The 19,649-nt window shown below is 32.7% G+C and overlaps 2 protein-coding genes and 1 long non-coding RNA gene across 4 annotated transcripts; 2 read left to right on the top strand and 1 right to left on the bottom strand.

The window, feature by feature from the left end:
• Window positions 1-259: 259 nt before the first annotated feature.
• Window positions 260-16,827, bottom strand: LOC110931440 (WAT1-related protein At1g09380). The gene is made up of 7 exons (XM_022174834.2): window positions 16,655-16,827; window positions 3,375-3,437; window positions 3,185-3,301; window positions 1,389-1,647; window positions 1,036-1,194; window positions 796-944; window positions 260-588 (listed from the first exon to the last, which is right to left on the bottom strand). Exons 1-7 carry the CDS (start codon window positions 16,825-16,827, stop codon window positions 360-362), a joined length of 1,149 nt encoding a protein of 382 aa, XP_022030526.2. The 3' UTR covers window positions 260-359.
• Window positions 4,523-6,104, top strand: LOC118490179. 2 transcript variants are annotated; one of them, XR_004888491.1, is made up of 5 exons: window positions 4,523-4,823; window positions 5,004-5,114; window positions 5,368-5,447; window positions 5,728-5,762; window positions 5,945-6,104. It is a non-coding gene; the product is annotated as an uncharacterized LOC118490179 (long non-coding RNA). The 2 variants fall into 2 exon arrangements; XR_004888490.1 differs by having other exon boundaries at window positions 5,368-5,762.
• Window positions 6,585-9,592, top strand: LOC118490178 (sodium-dependent phosphate transport protein 1, chloroplastic-like). The gene is made up of 4 exons (XM_035987528.1): window positions 6,585-6,648; window positions 6,815-6,900; window positions 8,074-8,200; window positions 8,329-9,592. The coding sequence occupies exons 1-4, from the start codon at window positions 6,641-6,643 to the stop codon at window positions 8,330-8,332; spliced, it is 225 nt and encodes a 74-aa protein (XP_035843421.1). The 5' UTR covers window positions 6,585-6,640; the 3' UTR covers window positions 8,333-9,592.
• Window positions 16,828-19,649: the final 2,822 nt, after the last annotated feature.

The raw sequence follows: 19,649 nt of genomic DNA, 5'->3' as shown, positions 1-19,649 counted from the left end.
AATTTTATGGAAGGGGACCATTGCCATTGATGGGGAAGGGAATGGTGGTGAGGTGGAGGTGATGTGAAGGTTGAGGAAGGGGGACAATGATGTATCCCTTGTTCATCGGTTAAAAATCGTTGGAAATGGAAATAATATGTGTTCTTTTTAAAGTTTGCTTTTAAAAAAACACAATAGCCATGTGATTATCATTTCTAGTTAACATTTATGATCGTTGACAAATTTATATCCATCAATAATAAATTACAAAACCGGAAAATTAATCTCAGACACAAAGTTATGTTATTGGCAACCCCTTATTATATTATGTAGTCTTTAGGCTATACCAAAAAATGAAACATTTTATAACTTTTTAGCCTTCAAACTTCCTCAACAAATTCTTGATCATTTTGCTTTACCCTTGGAGGATTTGTAGTATGAGGCATGGACACATTCTTTGGAGTCACTGCATTGGCTATGGAATTTGAGACATCATTCACATCTTTTGAATTGCTTGAATGCGTTAGCTTCGGCGATCTCTTAGTCTCTTTACCTTTTCCCCATAGCACCAAGTATAAACCCGCTATAATTACAACAGATCCTAACAAACTGCACATAATCTCATGTTATGATATAGTGTTAGATACAACATGAGAAAGTTGCGTACAGTAAAAAAGATGAAGAATTTAGTAATAAGCAAAGTAATTTGGTGTAAATGACATAAACCTTTAACTCTCGATTTACCTGTACATAAACTACTTTGACATAAGTTATTCATTACTATGTATAAAAGAGATCTTTATTTTGTTGACTAACCTTCCCACATATAACTTTTCATTAAGTACAAGAAAGCCAGCGATCGCCACGAAAACCAAAACCAATGGATTGAAAATTGACGCGAATAATGGACCTTGCAGATGTACAGCTGCCATGACCAAAAAAATAGCTAGTAGTGAACATATTCCCTGTGATACGTAGAATCAAAGTTTAATGTGTAAGTTTTATCATACGTCATTAAATCATATTACACTAATGAGATTAGGGATAACTAATTACTTGAAAAATTGCTGAGAATAGCCTGATATTCGTACTGAGCCTCCATTGATTCAAGGATCTCTCAGTTGGAAGAACATACGCAAGAGATTGTATCAACCCAATCACACTGATCAAAAATGTGTTTGAGTAATGACATGGATAATTCGCACTCAATATACTCTGTGTAATTCACATAATTAGTTTAGGATCAACATTTAATGAAGTTTGATACCTAATAGAATATTTAAACTCTATGATCTTACTATTGAATATTTCATAGATTTTTTTACAATAAGAGAACCAAAAAACAAAACCTATGTAAACTATGTTCTCAAACTAAACCTGGACACATTGTGTGAGTGATGAGAATTGACCTGAAAAATGTAATAAAGAGCGATAGAAAGAGAATAAGCGAGTGCCAATATAGAGCCAAAGATATGATCAGATGTCTTGTGCGTCACTGCCACATGTTTGTCCATATGTTGAGCATTGTGTAACATGTTGAAATGAGTTGACCTAATGTTAAGTTGATGACCTTTATAGAATGTTAGAATCATTGCCCCTCCAACCCCTACAAGGGTTCCCACAACCTTGGCTTTTCCTGTAATTTTACCTATTTCAACCTTCTCCAACCTTTAATTTCAAAGTTAATTAATAGTTAATAGTTAATAATAATAATAACAACAACGGCAACCGCAACGGCAACAACAATGACAACAATAGCAACAATAATAATATTGTTGTTGGCAAAATATACAAACTGTGATCTTACATATTCCCACTTTTTATATAACATATATACTTTGAAAGTCATAGATTCATATTAACCAATTTTTTTTTCAAGCTTTAGTAAAATGACATGGCATATTTATATTTTATTAAAATATTCAAGTATGATTTTCTAAGTGTAAGATATGAGTGTTCACTTAATAAATTTTTTATTAATCAAACTGAATAATTCAAATTAAAGTTTTAAAGTTGGATTTGAATTTGAGTTTAGTTGATTTGATTTAGTGATTTAGGGCTGGATTATGGTGTGTTGAACTTTAGGATAGAGGGGGCAATCCTAACTTAGAGACTAGAGTTTGGGTTAATTTGAGATTTTATTAAAAGCGTATTGGTTTTTGGGTTGTATATTAAAAATACGTGATTTATGGTACAGTTAAAAAAAATATTAGAGTATGTATATATATAGAGCTGAATCTACTCAACTTCTTGAGTTGCTTCATTTGATAGGGGATGTATCCTTGTATCATGATACAGATGAGTGAATTTGTAGATTAGATGAGGACTCAGTTTTCATAGTTAAAGTGGTTCATGGTTAGAGTTCAACCTACTTTATAGAATCGTTTTCTTCCAGGTTAGCTAAATATTTTAGCATATGGATGTGTCTTTAATGTTATATCCCTTCTGTGATTACCCCCTAAGACCGTGCGTAGTGGCTCCATTTTGGGGCGTTCTTGTGCTCGAAAACGCCCAAACACGCCCAGGATCGCCCCCCCCCTGGGCGTTTTTTTTTTGAATTTTTGGTGTTTGGCGTTGTATTTTCCACGCCCATGTTCAAAAGTTTTTGGCCAATCATTGATGTTCTACTTTTTCTTGTCCAATAAAGTTTTTTAATGTTTTTTTTATTTAATTTTATTTACACCCTTTTTTTAAAATAATGCTCATATCCCTACTACACCCATTTTAGAAAAACGCCCCATTGCTGACTGGGCTACCACATGGTGCACAACGCCCAAGGGTGGGGCATTATTCACCCCAAGGACTACGCATGGTCTAATCATCCGAGTGTGCTTGTGCGTATTTATTAGATTGCTTCAGTCCACATAAAAAGTATAAGAAACATTTGTTGGAAACTATTGTTTTGGCTACTTGCTGGGTTTTGTGGAGTTTCAGAAAATATAAGGTGTTCAAGAACAAAGGGGCCTCGACATAAGAAATTTTGTATTCAATTGTTAGTTGTTATTTATTTATTTATTTATTTATTTTTGTGGTTTGTTCATAGCAACCGTAAGATTCACTTGAGTTGAGTGACTTGAGTCGATTGGTTGAAAAACCTGCTCATGTTTTTGTAATTGTTTTTTTTCTCTTGTTAGTAATTTTTTGTAATATGTGGTGTCATTTTATTTAATTTTGCCGTTTAAAAAAATGTACTTAAAAAGTATACCTGAACAAAACTGCTACGATGAAGGTTAATGGTGGGATAAGATTGGTAAAAGCTGCCGCATATGTCGCGGATGTTAGAATCAAGCTTTGAGTATATATATTTTGTGACATCGGCCCCCTGCGTTATTTGAACTACGAAAAGTAAGCATTTGTGTGTGTATGCATAATATATATCTAGCTTAACGACATACCCGAAAATGGCACAAACAAAAGCCTGAAAGAGTATTTTCCATGTTAGCTTCGGCCTTTTGTTTCTGCGACATTTACATCAACAGTTACAAAAAAAAAAAAAAAGCATATTTTAAAATTTTGACTAAACCAATTGCACCACAATAAAACACATATAGACTTCTAAATGAATTAAGCAATTATTAACAGGCTTATTTAGGTTGGATGTATTATGTGCTCTCATTGACTGAAACTGTTTTATTGAGCCTAGATATAACCTACATTTTCGTGTTAGAGGCCACACATTGAGACTTATAGCCAAGGAGTTTTGCCATATCACATGACTCCATTTCGATCAAATGTAGTGGAGACCAAAGGTCCAATATCCGATTAAAGGATATATAGGGTATTCTATAATGTGCAACATGGAAGGGTAAAGGTTACAAATATTTAAGAAGTCTAATATATTACATCAAAATATCACATGGCCCGAATCTTCTACTTATGTTGCTAGAGTTCGGATTCAATGGTAGTGAGGGCAGGTTTTGGGGGGCACAAATCTTCTCCAACTAGTGGGGTTGATACTTATAACATTTTACTTGGGGTTGATACTTATAACATTTTACTTACAAAAGGTTGCGTAACGCTTTTTGAAAAAATGAACGATATAGTAGGAAGAAATTAAATATGGATGAATAGCAGATATTTGATCGATAACAAAACATGGCATTTTAAGGGTGTAAAGTAGTAAAGTCATCTAAAATATCATAAAACTCTATAAAATGATAAATTTTACAAAAGATTTTCTCAAAAACACATCTATACAATCTAATAAAAGCCTTAATTAGGGGACACGTGTCACCCATCTAGAGGCTCTATTCCTCATTTTCCCGCCAAAACTAGGATTCATTGATTTCCCTGTGGTGAACCAAACACGGGATCCATTTACAATATTTCGGGTCAAAATTTCTTTCCATATATAAGCATATAACCCGATGCATATCATCAATTCCCTCACTTTTTCATTCACAATTAGGGTTTCATAAATTTCTCTCTCACGCTCTACTCTCTTCAGATCTTAATAAATCTTCATATCAACACTCCGAATCAAGGTTAGATCATCAGTACTTTTGATTAAACATACTGATTTTATCATTCTTTAACTGTCAATCTTTGTTTCCATTATTCATTGATTTGATCTTCATTCTCATTTACCTAGGATTTTCTTGAGAAACCCTAGCCGCCTCCCTCTGAAGTAAATCATCTTCTGAAGGAACACCACGAAAAAACTAAATCAACTTACTGATTTCTTTTTGTATCAAGCAGTTATAGATACAAATGAATCACGTTTTTGTTTTGTTTTTTTTTCCGTCTGTCTACTGCTCATTCAAGCTCACAATTGGGGGAAGAAATTTTATGGTTTGTTAAAGGAGATGGTCAGAACTCAGATCTTCAGACATCTTCAAATCAAGGTTAGATCAACAATTATTTCGATTACCATTATGATTTTATTATTCTTTAATATTCAATCTTCCTATTAGTTGTTGAAACATTCCCCTCTGTTTTAAGATCACTCTGTCTTCCTCTCATATTGAAAAATCTCTATTACCGGCATCGTTTTACCGGATGGTTTTCTGAATTCGTTACCACAGAAGGAGGTGGAGCCACATGTTGCGAATGAAGTTGTTGCTCCGAGCTTTAGGAATTTTTGGAAGGCTGGTGATTTTGATGAGTTTTTGGATGGTGATTGGGATACAAGTATGGTGAGTGTTAATGTGTTTGATATTTGGGGATTTGTTTTAATTTTATGATGTTAGAAGTGAATGTTTGAAGATTATGTTACTAATTTTGTTTACCTGATTGAGATTTTAGGTTAATTTTTTTTTTATTCTGAGTTTTTGACAAGTCTTAAGAGAATATTTGGGGATTTTGTGAAAGTTAATTGTGATTAGTAGAATTTATTGATGTTAGAAGCAAATGTTTTAAAGTTTGATCGTTATGTTATTGATTTTGTAGGATGGTGGGAACTGCCGGTGAGAACGACGACGAAGACCGATGGCTGGTGTTTTCCGGCCATTGATGTAAAATATAAAAAGGTAAATTTATTGTAAACTAAATGTAATATTATTGAATACCAGTTATTATAAGAATATATGTTCATTAGAAAAAAATGAAATTTTAATTATTAAGTAAAGGCTGTCATGGAGATAATGTGTGGCCGCTAATAGTTGTGGATTACTTTTCCTTTGGAGTAAGATTAAAAGGTTTTGTCTGTTTTATCAATTTTAGCGAGACCCTTGATTTAGATTCTTGATTTTGTGTTTATTTTGTTTGATTTTTGATATTAGTGTGTTACCGTCTTCTCCACTATTGCAGATTACAAAACTAAAGCCAATTTCATCCGATCAGAGGTACTATCCCATATGTTTACTTACTCTGATTGGTACTATTTTATATGGAAATCGTGTAATATAGTTATTTATTTTGTTTTTGATACGTTAAAGGGTTATCATAAGATTTTAGGTTTCTAATGAATTTATTGGTGTTATTATGCCAATGAAGTAAAGACTAACTTAATTTTTACAACTTACAGGTAAGAGAATCTTATTTTACATGATGGAGAGAGCACTTGAAAACGGATTTGTAAGGATACCAGTCTCATATCTTACAAGCAGTAGTTTGTACCTCATATAAGTTATTATTTAAAAATAAATAAATTCTTTTTTCTCATTGATTATTCTTCGCCATCTTAAGCATACTAATTATATTGAGTTGACTGAATATCTATTTGCAGAACATGCTTTTTTTTGTTATCTTCGGATTTGTATCTGAACATTTTTCGTTCTTTTTAAAATAATCCGACCACTATTTGCTGATTCATAGAGAAGCCCCTGCTTTCATTGAGCAAGAAACAAAACAACAGATTATTGTCACAGGTATCAAGGAAACGTTTTGCTTAGTTTGTTGTATTGATCACATACTATAAACGTTCACCTTCATTTTTTACTTCATCACTGCAGGTCAAAACATAGGAAGTTGTTCAAGGATGGTTTTATCATTCGAAAGCTAACCAATATTCACTCTATGTCTCGGGCACGACACATGAAAGAAGCCAAGAGAAAAGCCTAGCATTCTCTATATGGTAAGTTTTATTTATGAACTATCATCTAGCACTTCTATGCCTTTTAGGTACAAACTTACAACACAAGATGTTTTTGTATTTTCTTTGCAAAGTAGTGTGTACTTGGATGGTAGTTGATCTTCAACCAACTTTGGATAATGAAAAGAAATGACTAGGTATGTTAATCTATAGAGTTCTGATGCATTTTTACAATATAGCTTAAGTAAGAATCATCATGATATGTCCCCTCGATGCCCTTTGAGCATCTAGATTGGCTTTACCATAACTGATACAAGCAACAAATGGTTTAAATTTGTTGACCTTTTTTATGTTGAATAATAGGGGGATGCTGCTTGGCGTGTCTAATACCGTGGGAATCCTCGCTGGTGTCTTTGGCAATGCAGCCACTGGTAACATCTTGCAACATGGTACACTTTTATCCCTCACTACAATGAAAGTATAGTTATTAGGTGGCGATCTCGGCTCATTTTCTCTTGAACGGGTCTCTTTGGGTTATGTATTATCTCTAATAGGTCAAATAGGTAAATTGAAAATAAGCTTTGGAGGGAATAAGATTAACTGGGTTGAAAGTCGTCCCAAGCCTCATAAATCGTTTTACTAAAAAACTAGACTATTTATATTAATAAATAGAAAAGGCAGTCAACACAACTTGATGTGCTCATATAATGATTAAGATGCCTGTTTAATTTCAAAAGGAGATTCATGTTTAATTAGTTAAAAGTAAAATGGGTCAGAATGACACACTAATTATATTAGATCCCCGTTTAACTTTTTTTTAAAAGATGTAAGTTACATATCTTAGTTTTAAGTTTTTCGTTGAGTAGGGATGATGATCGCGTAGTTGGAAAAAGGAAGAACCTTTAGTTATATAGGGTTGTGTTTTTATTTACATCCGAAAATCACTTTTTAGTACCAGCTTTATCATAAAACTACAACATATTGTAAATGACCAGATTCAACTTATTTATCTATTCCTCCGTTGTTTGTGTTTAAAAGGTTAACTTTCTGTAACTTAGCAGTTAGTCATTAAGTTGTTTTCAATACAATGACTTAATAGCTTTTATGCCTCACTTTAGGTGAATTTTGACTCGTTTATGATAGATTGATATGTTTTCTATTTTATTTGTTTAATTCGTTAGAGATACACTACATGGACTCATCCATGGTGGTTGAAATGGCCACTCCTTTACCTAAATTATGTTAGTTTGCACGTAATTGTTTCCTCATCAGTTAAAACAAACTACCAACATTTATAAAAAAATTATAGCAATTTAATTTAGAAAAAGACCAAATATAAAGGTTGATCTTAATCTAGCCAGTCGATTTCTTTTTCTGTAAGCAAGGTTTTTTCAGATATCTAACCACCAAACAATGATCTTAAATTCTTTAAGAAATCAAACATCACAATTCTAATGGTAAGGGTTATTTGGTAGAATCTAAAAGCAAGGTAACTTTATTGTCCATTGGCACAAATTGAAGTCACCTCTGTAAACTACATATAGATTTTATGTTGTGTTTTGGCAAAACCGGTTTCTAATTAATTCTTATGTTGATTATTTGTCTTTTAAACAACATTGTAGGAGGATTCATAATCATCTCGGGACTTTATTTGGTCACATGGGCAACCTATCGTGAAAAACGACAAGCAGTTTTGGGCGGTCAACATGTTCGAGCATCTGAGTCACCAGTGATAGGTCACATTACCAAGTAAGTGATCATATTGTTTCTGGCTTATATTGTTTCATCATTTTTTGGTATTACACTTGCTTTAATATATTTTTATCTGCAAAATTAATATTAATTAATATCTATTAATAGATCAACTGAATGCGCAGTTGAATTGAGCGTGGGCTGTTGCTATTCGATGCTATTTGGTATTTGGGCGGTGAAGCCATTGACAATTACCACGCGTCCTCCACATATGCCCGCACCGCCATACCTTTTTAGGCTACAATCCGGCCGCCTCATACTTCAAAGTGACGTTAGAGAGAGAAAGAGAAGGCGATGCAAGACAAAGAGAGAAGCGGGCATCGGGGTTATGGTTTAGATGCGTCAAAGAGGATGGACATCTTTCAAAGGTTAATTTCCATGTTCACTTCCTTCTAATCATTTTCGATCAGGTATCCTTAATCTCCCAAATTCATGAACACGGTATGGCATCTAAGGTTTTCATTTTGGGGTTTTTTAGTTACGATGGGATTTTATAAGATATTAAATCAAAGTGAACAGGGGAAACTGTTATGGTTATCCACAGCTGTTAATCATCTGATATGAATTCTTCCTCCATTAACAGTGCACAAATATGCATAATATTATGGCTTTTTGTATACACATTTTTACAACTTCTTTCTTATTGTAATTGTTGATTTTTTTCTTGGGTTTTCTTCCAATATTATTGATAATGGCTATGTTAATTGCAATTTTGCAGGAACTCTATTAGCTTCTTTCTTTCAGTGGCTAATCTTTTTGCTTCATCTGCGTTTTTTGGTAATGAAGTCTGGCTTAATGCACCGTAAGATTATACTTCTACTCTGCTTTAGGTTTGAGTTTTGAGTGGACTGTTGCTTACTGATGCACCTCTTTTTCAAAGGTCCTACAAGTGTATGCTAAGGGTCTTGCAACTGTACAACTAGGTGCAGGTGTATGTTTCTACAATTTTTTATAATAAGAAAATAATAGCCTGAATTATTGTGGTTTACCTGTTTCATTAAAGAAATGGCTTAATCGATCTCATCTGGATAGAGGTAAGCAAAGAAGAAAGGTAAATTTATCATGTTATTGTTTGATGGTAAGGATTTCATCTAATGCTGTAAAGATCCATGGAGGTTGATTTTGTTTTAGTATCATTTGCAACAAACATCATTGCAAGCAGAAGAAGCTTCATCACAAGGAATGGATGCATTGCAGCAATGAATTCGTTAGGTGATGATTGTTTTTTCAACTGGTCTATGAGGAATGCAAAGTTATCGGTTACGAAGCTCCAGAAAACACAGGTATTAGATTATAGTAGGTTCTCCATTCTTATTTCGCACAGAAGAAACTTCATTTCATTTTATGTTTTCGTTCTAATTATATCCATATAGGACGTTATTTTTTTTACTTTATGAACCGTTTGTATTGGATAAGAATTTTCGTATAAACATTTTGATATGTTCATTATAAACATATAATGTTTTTTTGTCAATACTTTAAAACATATCATTTCTCAACACCGCGAAATTCGCGGGTATTAGCACTAGTCTTTCAATACATTAAGATAATAATAATAATTAAAAAGTAATTTATTAATAACATAAAAACTTGCTATAAAGGGTAATTTGTTATAAAGGATGATAATAACAATAATTCTTAAGGTATATATTAAGTTTTATACGCGGCATCTAAGTAAGTGTGTTTTATAAGCGGCCAATATATATATTAAGTTGAATACACGACATCTAAATAAGCGTGCTTTATAACCGTCCAATAGATGTGTACAGTTTTTTAATATTCGAGTCAAATTCGATTCGAATTCACTAATTGAATATAGATTTTTATTTTCAATTCGAATTTGAATTCAAATTATGAATTATATTTATATTTAATATATATACACACAACACTGTAAAGGGCTCATAAGACTATAAATTATAACATTATTATATATATATTATATATATATATATATATATTATTATCTATACTATATTATAATGCATGAGGGAGGGGTATTTTAAGATACCCAAAAACTAAGAACTTCTTCCCCCTTTATTTATAGAAAGACCCCTAAAATGAGGGTAGTTTGGTCTTTTAAACACTAATTATTTTTTAGTCCCTAAACTTATTACACTTAAATCCCTGAGATTTTAACAAAATTATAGATAATTAGTTACAATTCACCCTCCACAACAAACTTATATTTTTTTTTACGAATTCTTGACATATCTTATAAACTATATTGTTTAAAAAAATCCAAAGATAGCATGACGACCTACACATTTTTGTCGATATTTCGATAGTTGTCTTGTTCAATATCGATGCACGGATTAAAAGGTACAAGTCGATAATGCTTTAATGTACAAGTAATTAATACTTATGATCTAATGCGCCTAATCTACAAATGCAAACAAAAACAAAAAGAATTAAAAGTCCCGTAACATAAAATGAAGATATTATGTGTCGCAATTTATTTTATTAAAACTGCCTAATATCTATACTTAGATATATCTTATAAAAACTTACAACTAACCACAACAAACTTCCTAAATAAAGGGGTGGCAAATCTAAAATTAAACCCTAATGCAATTATATAGTTACTACTATAAATACATAGTAGGACATCACTGTATCTATTGCTAAACAAAGTTAAAAAATGGACCCAGTCTGAATGTAATTGTTGCGAAAAAACCAAGCATGCGAGATTCAAAATTCTAAGGTCAGTTCTATTATATCGCAGTAGTGAATAATTGTTTTCTTTTATTTACTTTTATATGAATGTTAACTTATTTGATTTTTCAGATTCAGTTGCATAATGAACATGCCAATTTAAACAACCCAGTTGTTGAACAAGATTCTAAGGTATTGATTTTGCTGGTTTTAAGTATTAATTTTGTGTATATCTTTCATATTAACATGTTCGTTATGTTATTACATATGTGTTTTATTGCAGGATGATTGTGATAAAAATGTTGATATTATTTCTTATGGTGCAATGTTTAGTCTATACAAGTTTAATTTTCAACATGAATTTAGTGAAAAGGTAGTTTTAATGTTTATTTAATCTTTTTTTTTTAACTTTTGTATTCAATTTTTGTCCTTTTTAAGGATCAGAAGTTTTGAGACTTAAAGGAAGAGATTCAAGAGACACTCTGAATGGAAATGGAGTGAGGTTATTAATTTAGATGATTCCGAGGACAATGACAAAGAAGAGGAATTAGAAGATACTGTCGATTCAAGCACAAACCAGAAAACCCGATTAAAAATACCTCGAGTGTCAATTCAGAAGCGGAACGGATTTCATGCAGTCTATATGAAATCCATCAAGTGTTTTATGTTTTTTTTTTCATTTTCAGTTGTTATGTTTGATCTAGACGTATGAATAAAGTTTATTTTATTTTTTAACTTTATTTTTGGTGTCAATATAATGCAGGACCATATTAATAAAGTTCAAAATAAAGTTGGTATTCTAAGTTTATAAGTAAACAGAACTTATATAAGGTAATATCCTAAAGTTGCAATAAATACATATTGCAGTTAGATATAGTCAAGCTTAAATTATAAAATATTGCAATTATTCTTGGATATTAATCTAATAATTTGTATTTCTTAATTAAAAAATAATAAAGTAATAAACTTTAAAGCTAAACTAAAAAACTGAACTTACTATGATAAAAAGTTAATCAAGATATAAACTCTTAACATCCTATTTTTTTATAAAAACTATTTTTAAAATTTTATAAAATTATAAATTTTTTATATATATAAAAACAAAATTTAAAAATTAAAGTTAGAGATGTAAAACGTACTTACGAGTTAACTACTATTTTTTATTTTATAAAAACATAAATTTTAAACTTTAAGTTTATTGGATGAGTACCATGTGAATATTTAAAAAAAGTTATGAACTTTAAAGAATAAAATTTTAAACTTTATCGTTTAACCAACAAAATAAACTTACCTTACAACTAGAACAACTTATCTTTTATTTTTTGTCATTTGATTATTATTTTTTATTAAAAACGAAACTTTACATGTGTAAAACAGTTTTTTTACTTTATTTATAAACAAAACATTTTGTTTTTTTATAAAAAAATAACTATTTTATAAACAATTTTTTCTTTTTTGTTTAACATCAATTTCCTTTACCTATTTTTAATAATTGTTTCTTTTTTCTTTTTTTAACAATTTCCTTTACCTTTTTTAATAATTGTTTCTTTTTTCTTTTTTTAACATATATTAATTTATCGACTAATTTGATACTTCTTTAATAAGTTACGTTTATAACTTTTTTCTAAAAACTTAAGTACGTACTTGTGCTTGATTTCTTTCCCTGACATTCCGTTATAAGTTTTGTTAAAATGAGGTTATACTCAAAATAAAGCATTTATTTGGTATCATAAAACGGTACGATGATAAACTAAATCGTTCTAATGGTTTGACTTTCTAAACAACATGCTTTATTTTCAAATCACGTTTGTTTTACATTATCGTTTGCTCGGTTTCGCCACAACGCGCGATATAAAAAAACTAATATATATTGTTGATAAAGGACCATGAATAGTAATTTTATTTTTATAATAATATATAGTTTTTTATTATTCTTTTATTTAATATATTATAATAGTTTATTATTATATTTAGTTTTTATATATTATATATATTATATTATATTATATATATTGTTGATAAAGGACCATGAATAGTAATTTTATTTTTATAATAATATATAGTTTTTTTATTCTTTTATTTAATATATTATAATAGTTTATTATTATATTTAGTTTTAATAACATATTCTTTATTTTCTTTTCTAAAACCATATATTTCATTTATCATTTTTTTAATAATTTTTTTTCTTTTTTAGAACATATATTAATTTATCGGTTAATTTAATACTTCTTTAATAACTTACGTTTATAACTTGTTTATAAAAATTTAAGTACATAGTTGTGCTTGGTTTTTTCCTTGACATTCTGTTATAAGTTTTGTTAAAAACGAAGTTTTACTCAAAATAAAGTATTTATAAAACGATACGATGATAAACTAAAGCGTTTTAATGGTTTGGCTTTCTAAACAATATGCTTTATTTTCAAATCACGTTTGTTTTACATTGTCATTTGCTCGATTTCGAAGCAACGCGCGACCTCAAAAAACTAGTTTTGCTTTAATATCCAACCTAAGAACTAAAATAGTAATTGGCTCTAAGCCTCTAATCTCTTTTACCACTTTATCTTCTTTCCAAAAAACAAAATCGACATTGCCACTACCATGGTTCCACTCAACTAAAGAAATGATAACCGATTGAAGCTAGTTCCTTAGTTTCAGTTCAGTCGACAACCATCTTTAAAGTTATGTATTTGATTTCAAGCTCTTTCAGTTTCTAACCTTGTTAGATTTCTAGTTCATTAAGACTTTTTTTCCTTACTTGCAGATTATCATATTAAAGTTGACAACATCATCGTAGTTTGTCAACAACCCTCATCGGGGTATTCAACATTCCAATCAGACTCGAAAAACTCGAATCTGGTTCGAGTGAGAATTCCATATACAAATTCAGTAATCGAGTTCAGTGGCGGAACTAGCCCATTAAATCAGGGGTATTAAAAAAAAGTTTTATCATGCAATCATACAATATTACAAAAAAGACAATAAATAAATAAATAAAATAAACAAATACCTAATAATTTGGCCTCTTTTTTATAGCTTGAAATCGTTCTATCACATCGTCGTCTTTTACTTTATGAAAAAAAATCTTTTCGTCCGCACAAACATTGCAATGTTCAAAAATTCCAGGCCCATTCGATTGCGTAAATCCGTCTTGATAATCTTCAATTTCGAAAAACATTTATCAACGGTTGCAGTTGCAAACGGTAAACCAAAAGCTAGTTTCACTACCTAATAAACCAAAGAACAAGAACTATGTGTTCCCATTTCAACCATAAGACTGTCTCCAATGCATCGGCCTGCATTTACTACATGCATCCTAGTCATCACTGTCAAATCAGCTTTTTACTCATTCTTAACAAACGCACTCTCTCTCCTCTTTTTAACTCCAACCCATCCTTCCTACATGCACCCTCCCTCCTCTATTTTTTTAAGCTTAAAATTGAATGGGCCCACCTTCTCTCTCTGCACTTGGTTGCACTTCCCCACCTACAAGCCTTCTCCTTCATCACCCACTCCATTGCATCCTTCCCACATGCAGCCTCCACGTCACCAAATGCACCCCCTTCACTTGAAGCATTGGAGGCAGTCTAAGACGCGCAAGATCACTTAGTCTATTATATGGGCTTTATTAGTTATTACAATTTGGGCTTAATTATCATAAAACTAATTATTTGGGCTTTGTTACTAAACATGTTTTGGGCTTAATGAATAATATCAAGTTTCATAATTTTCTCTTAGGGATCCTCGTATATGTATTTGGGTATGCTATTTGCGAATACGAATACGGGGTTAAGCCGTAGCCCGTGCTACGGCTCATTCTACATTGGTTCCGTCCCAGCGTATAACACTAAAACAAATTTTAAGATGGGCGTCCGCACCCCTTGAGCTAACACTGGGTCCGCCCCTTAATCGAGCCCATACCAAACAAGCTCCCGTTAAGGGAGGAATTTGTGAAGAAATTACAAAATGGTGTTAATGAAACCCTACAGATCAAGACAATGTGTGGTAAAGAAACTTAATTAAATGCCATCTCTTAAGTGGTTGAACCTTCAGAGGCAAAATGGTTGTAAGTTCCTTTATTGTGACAGTTTTAATGAAAGAAATACTGATTTAAATAGTTTTGGAAATGATTTTATATTAAAGTATATATCAAACACATATTAGCTAAGAATCAATATAGATTAACTATTATATATATAATTAGACAAGTTAGCTAACTTAACTTTTTTTTTTTGCTCAAAGGAACCAGTTGATGATTGAAGCTAAAAAGCTTTGTATGCTTTAGTGTGGATTAATTGGTCGTGAGACAACGCCTTTAGGAGGGGGAAGACCTACGAGCGATAAGGCCATTGGGTGTGGACATAGTCTATCACTTGGTGATGGGTCTTCACGTAAGCTAGCTGCCACATCACCCGGGGGCATCACCTCAAGATGTACGTATGTATATGTGTGTCTTGGATAACAACAAAGAAAAAAAAGAAAAAAAGTAAGGTGGGCTCGTCACAATTGTTAGACAAGCGACGGAAGTTACGAAACATGCCTTGGGCGGTGTGGACGACTCACGACGGCCAGGTGTCATCCCCACACCCAGCAGCCTAAGTGTGAGATTTTGAGGGAATTTTGATGGATGGATGTAGATGAGTTTTTCAGAGGATGACGTGGAGAAGAGAAGGTTGTTGAGTGACGGTGGAGATTAGGGTTGGTTGATCGGAGATGGCGTCGACAAGGAAGAATCGTTGGAGAGAGTTAATGGGATGATGATGATGTTTCACGTTTGTTACACAGATAGAGGAGAAATAGTTTTCATCTGGTTGAGAGTAGAGACGCTGAGATATTTTTATTTATATATGTTTTAGTTTGTGTATATTTGTTTATTCATTCGTCTTAACACCTCATGATCATATTTTGTTTGCATAGCACCTTTGCTATTTCATAAGCTATTATTGTTACATGCTTTATAGTCAAGGATTTAGTTGCGGGACAACTCCAAAAACATGAAAACTTTTATATATTTGATTGCTATAGCGAGTTACGATACCGTAAAGAAGTGAAACGATATCAACCGAATTTCTGCCGCATAGCGCGGGGAAAATTTGCTAGTTTATTTCTAAAACTTAAAACTAATTATAAGTTCTTTGTAATATGATAAGAAGGAAACTAAACTACAAATTTTAATAAATTAGTTAGAAAAAAACATCAATTTTGTTAACTTTATTGTATCATATATTTTGTAAGGGTGAAGGGGGTGCTCACCTAATAGGTGAGTCCCCTCTCTTACGCCAAACCAATCCCCGTGTGCCACGTCAAGTCCCCTCTTAAACTCCCCTAACACCCCAATTTGATGGCGCCACTCCCCTCTTAGGTGAATTGGTTTTTTTTAAAAAAAAAAAAAAAAAAGGAAAGCTGTGATTGGACAAGGCCTCTCTCTCTCCTCCCTCTCTCCTCTCCTCTCTTCGGTAAGCCGCCACCCATTTCACTCCCCTCACCCACTCACCTAAGGGATGGCGGCGGTGTTCCCCTTAGGTGAATGGGGTCACCGATTACATTCCCCGCTTACACCCCGTATACCCTAAGTAAAATTCCCACCAACACTCATTGCAAAAAAACCTCAATAACTTTTAAGTTATTATTATTCTATTGAAATTGTATGTGCCATCTAATTCCTACATAACATTTTAAGAAAAACCCTACACCATTTCTCTCAATTAATCAAAATCTAAAGCACGTTAACTTAATTATAAGAAAAAAAAAAAAAGTAAATAAAACTAGGGACAAAAAGGAAGATAAAATGAGTACCTTTCAAGGAAGAAAGCTAGAGGAAAAATGAGAATGGAAGAAAACAAGTAACGGTAAGTAATTAAAACTTTCATATGCATGCCATCATCTGCAGCTAATTTGTATGAAACACTGAATGCAGCTATTACCAACTCAGCTGCTACCATCATCAAAGTCGCCTTCAACCTTTGCATGATCACCGATTTCAGTCGTCTCTAACTCTACTCAAGTGCTAGTTCAGAACAAAACTTCGATTACAGCTTTAAGACTGTTAAAAGGCACCTAAATATATTATTGTATTTATAAGCTAAAAGAGACAATATATAAGACTTAGGTGGTATGCATGCAAACAAAATCAGATTATGTAAATTTATAGGAGAGAGATAGAGGTATCAAAAGTATTTATTATGTTAATTTATTACGTATCAGAAAATGAATTTATAGCATAACAGTGTACTATTTAGTGGTAAAACTATTATTTGAGTAAATTATTTTTTGAGTTATTTTGTTTTAGTGGTTTGAATCATATGAGTTCAAAATCAAAATGTCTGACGCTCTGAGTCCCTTGATGTTTTTTTATAATCTTTTGAGTCCTATTGAGTCGAATCTTTTAACCTTTTGATTCCATTTTTTAAACAAATTGAACTCAAAACGTTATAAAATAAATAAAATTGGACTCAAAACATCATAAAATGAGCGGTTAGCGACTATGGGCATTAAATTTTTTTAATTTGAACTCAAATGATTAAAACCATTAAATAAACGGACTAAAAAAAGTAATTTACTCCTATTATTTTTAAACAATCATTCTAAGTATTAAATGCAATAGAAACCTTTTATAGTTAAAATATAAAATATAAAACTATAAATACTACAAATTAATAATGATGATGATGACAAATTAATAATGATGACAATTTAATAGTTAAAATACAAATTAATTAATATGTGAGATATGCTCTAAAGGATAAAGTTATTCTACAAATGCTCCTGAAATAAACAGTGTGCAAAAATACAATAGATTACAAAATATAACACAATGTTGAAGAAAAAAGTCACAATCAGTCACAAAAAAGACACAACGACGCAAATATAGAATAGACACAATGATAAATAAAAAGACACAATAATGTAAACAAAAAGTCTAAAATATACAAGCCAAATATTTAAAAACAAAAACTTAAAATCTCACGTCGTAGAGTTCGAGGAGACGGTTCCAATACCGCTTGAATGAGGTCAATCAGAGTCCGTTTAATACCTTTCTTACAACTTATTTTTAGAAGATTTTGTATTTAATTCTAACCTTTTATTTAAAAAGACTTTTTAATGCTAGAAGAAAAAGAAGTAATCCCTCCTTTAAATTAATAAGATCATGAGTGATAAATATTGATGACAATTTTGTAACAATTCTGGTGTAAGAATTTTAAATTTAACTACCATTTATTTTCTCTCTAATTAATTACTCAGAAATATTTTATGCTATACATGTCTAAATTTATCCAACACATATCAAAATTAATTCTACACATATCAAATTTTATCCTATATTTGTCATACACCTTATCCTACACATCACGTAATTGATGATGGTCCTTCCTTAGGGCTTCAACTTAATATAAAGAAAACTGAAGTTTATTGGCCAACCTGCAATGGTGTAAAGGTTCAGGAGGGCTTATTCCCTCAGGGGATTGGGAGGCCGATGTTGGGTGTGAAACTCCTGGGGGGTGCCGTTAGTCGTGATGCAGAGTTTATTAGTGGTATGGCTCTTAAAAGAGCGAACTGTGCAGTCGAGCTGATGAGGTGCCTTAAACGCCTACGGGACCCTCAGAGCGAGCTCCTCTTACTTCGTTCTTGTATGAGTGTTGCTAAATTGTTGTTTGGTCTTCGAACGTGTCAACCTTCTTTGGTCAGGGGAGCTGTCTCTGTTTTTGATGAAGGCCTCCGGGGAGCATTAGAGGATATTGTTGTTTGTGGGGGTGCCTTTTTTGGTGATCTCCAGTGGAGGTTGGCTTCTCTCCCGACCCGGTTCGGAGGCTTAGGGATTTGTACGGCCGAGGATGCCTCTTCATATGCTTTCGTGGCTTCAAGGGCCCAATCTTGGGGTTTACAAGACCACATACTCCGAGAATGTGGTGGGGATGTTTTAGACTCCGATTACAAGAGTGCGTTGGACCTTTTGCATAGTTCTCTTCCCGACCTTGATATTGGCGGTTTCTACATTAAAGACACCGCCCCTCCTAAATCCCAGAAAATTCTGGCGAATGCCTTATATGGAGAAATTGTCAAGAGGTTTGAAGAGAAGTTTGTTTTATCCCCTCGGCAAAGAGCTGTGTTTGAATGTCTACGTGCCCCACATGCTCAGGATTTTCTGTCTGCCACACCAATTGAAGGCTTGGGGCAACACATGTCGGCTGTGGAATACCGTGCTATCCTTAGATACCGACTGATGATTCCTTTGTTCCCAGTTGACGAGCCATGTCCGGTATGCCGCAAAGCGTGTTTGGATTCTTTCGGCGAGCACGCGATCCACTGTAAAGAGCTACCAGGGTTTAAATATCGGCATGATTGGGTGAGAGATGTGTTATGTGATGTTCTTAAGCGGGCCGGGATCTCTGCCAAAAAGGAGGCTCCAGTAAATTTCCTTACTGACCCCTTAGAGGGGAGGTCCACTTTACGCCCGGCGGACATCCTTGTGTTTGGATGGGAAGGGGGGAAACACGCTTGTGTAGATCTAACTGGAGTCTCCCCCCTTGTCGGACTCAAGGACAAGGGCTTTGTCGTAGGGCAAGCGGTGCTCAAGGCAGAGGCGAGCAAAGTGGCAAAACATGACAAAGCTTGCCGGGAGAATCAACATGTGTTTGTCCCGTTTGCGTTTGATACCTTTGGTGGTCTCGCTCCTGACGCTGTACGACTCTTGAATCGGGTTCAAAAAGTCGTTAATAGTAATTCTTCGTCGCTAAAGGTTTCAAACTTTGTATTTAGTAGAATTGGTTTTTCTATTCAAAAGGGGGTGGCG

This window comes from Helianthus annuus, chromosome 3 (genome assembly GCF_002127325.2).
Source record: "Helianthus annuus cultivar XRQ/B chromosome 3, HanXRQr2.0-SUNRISE, whole genome shotgun sequence".
Classification (NCBI taxonomy): Eukaryota; Viridiplantae; Streptophyta; class Magnoliopsida; order Asterales; family Asteraceae; genus Helianthus; species Helianthus annuus.
The sequence above is the reverse complement of the archived record's forward strand: the minus strand, read 5'-3'. Positions and strand labels throughout refer to the sequence as shown.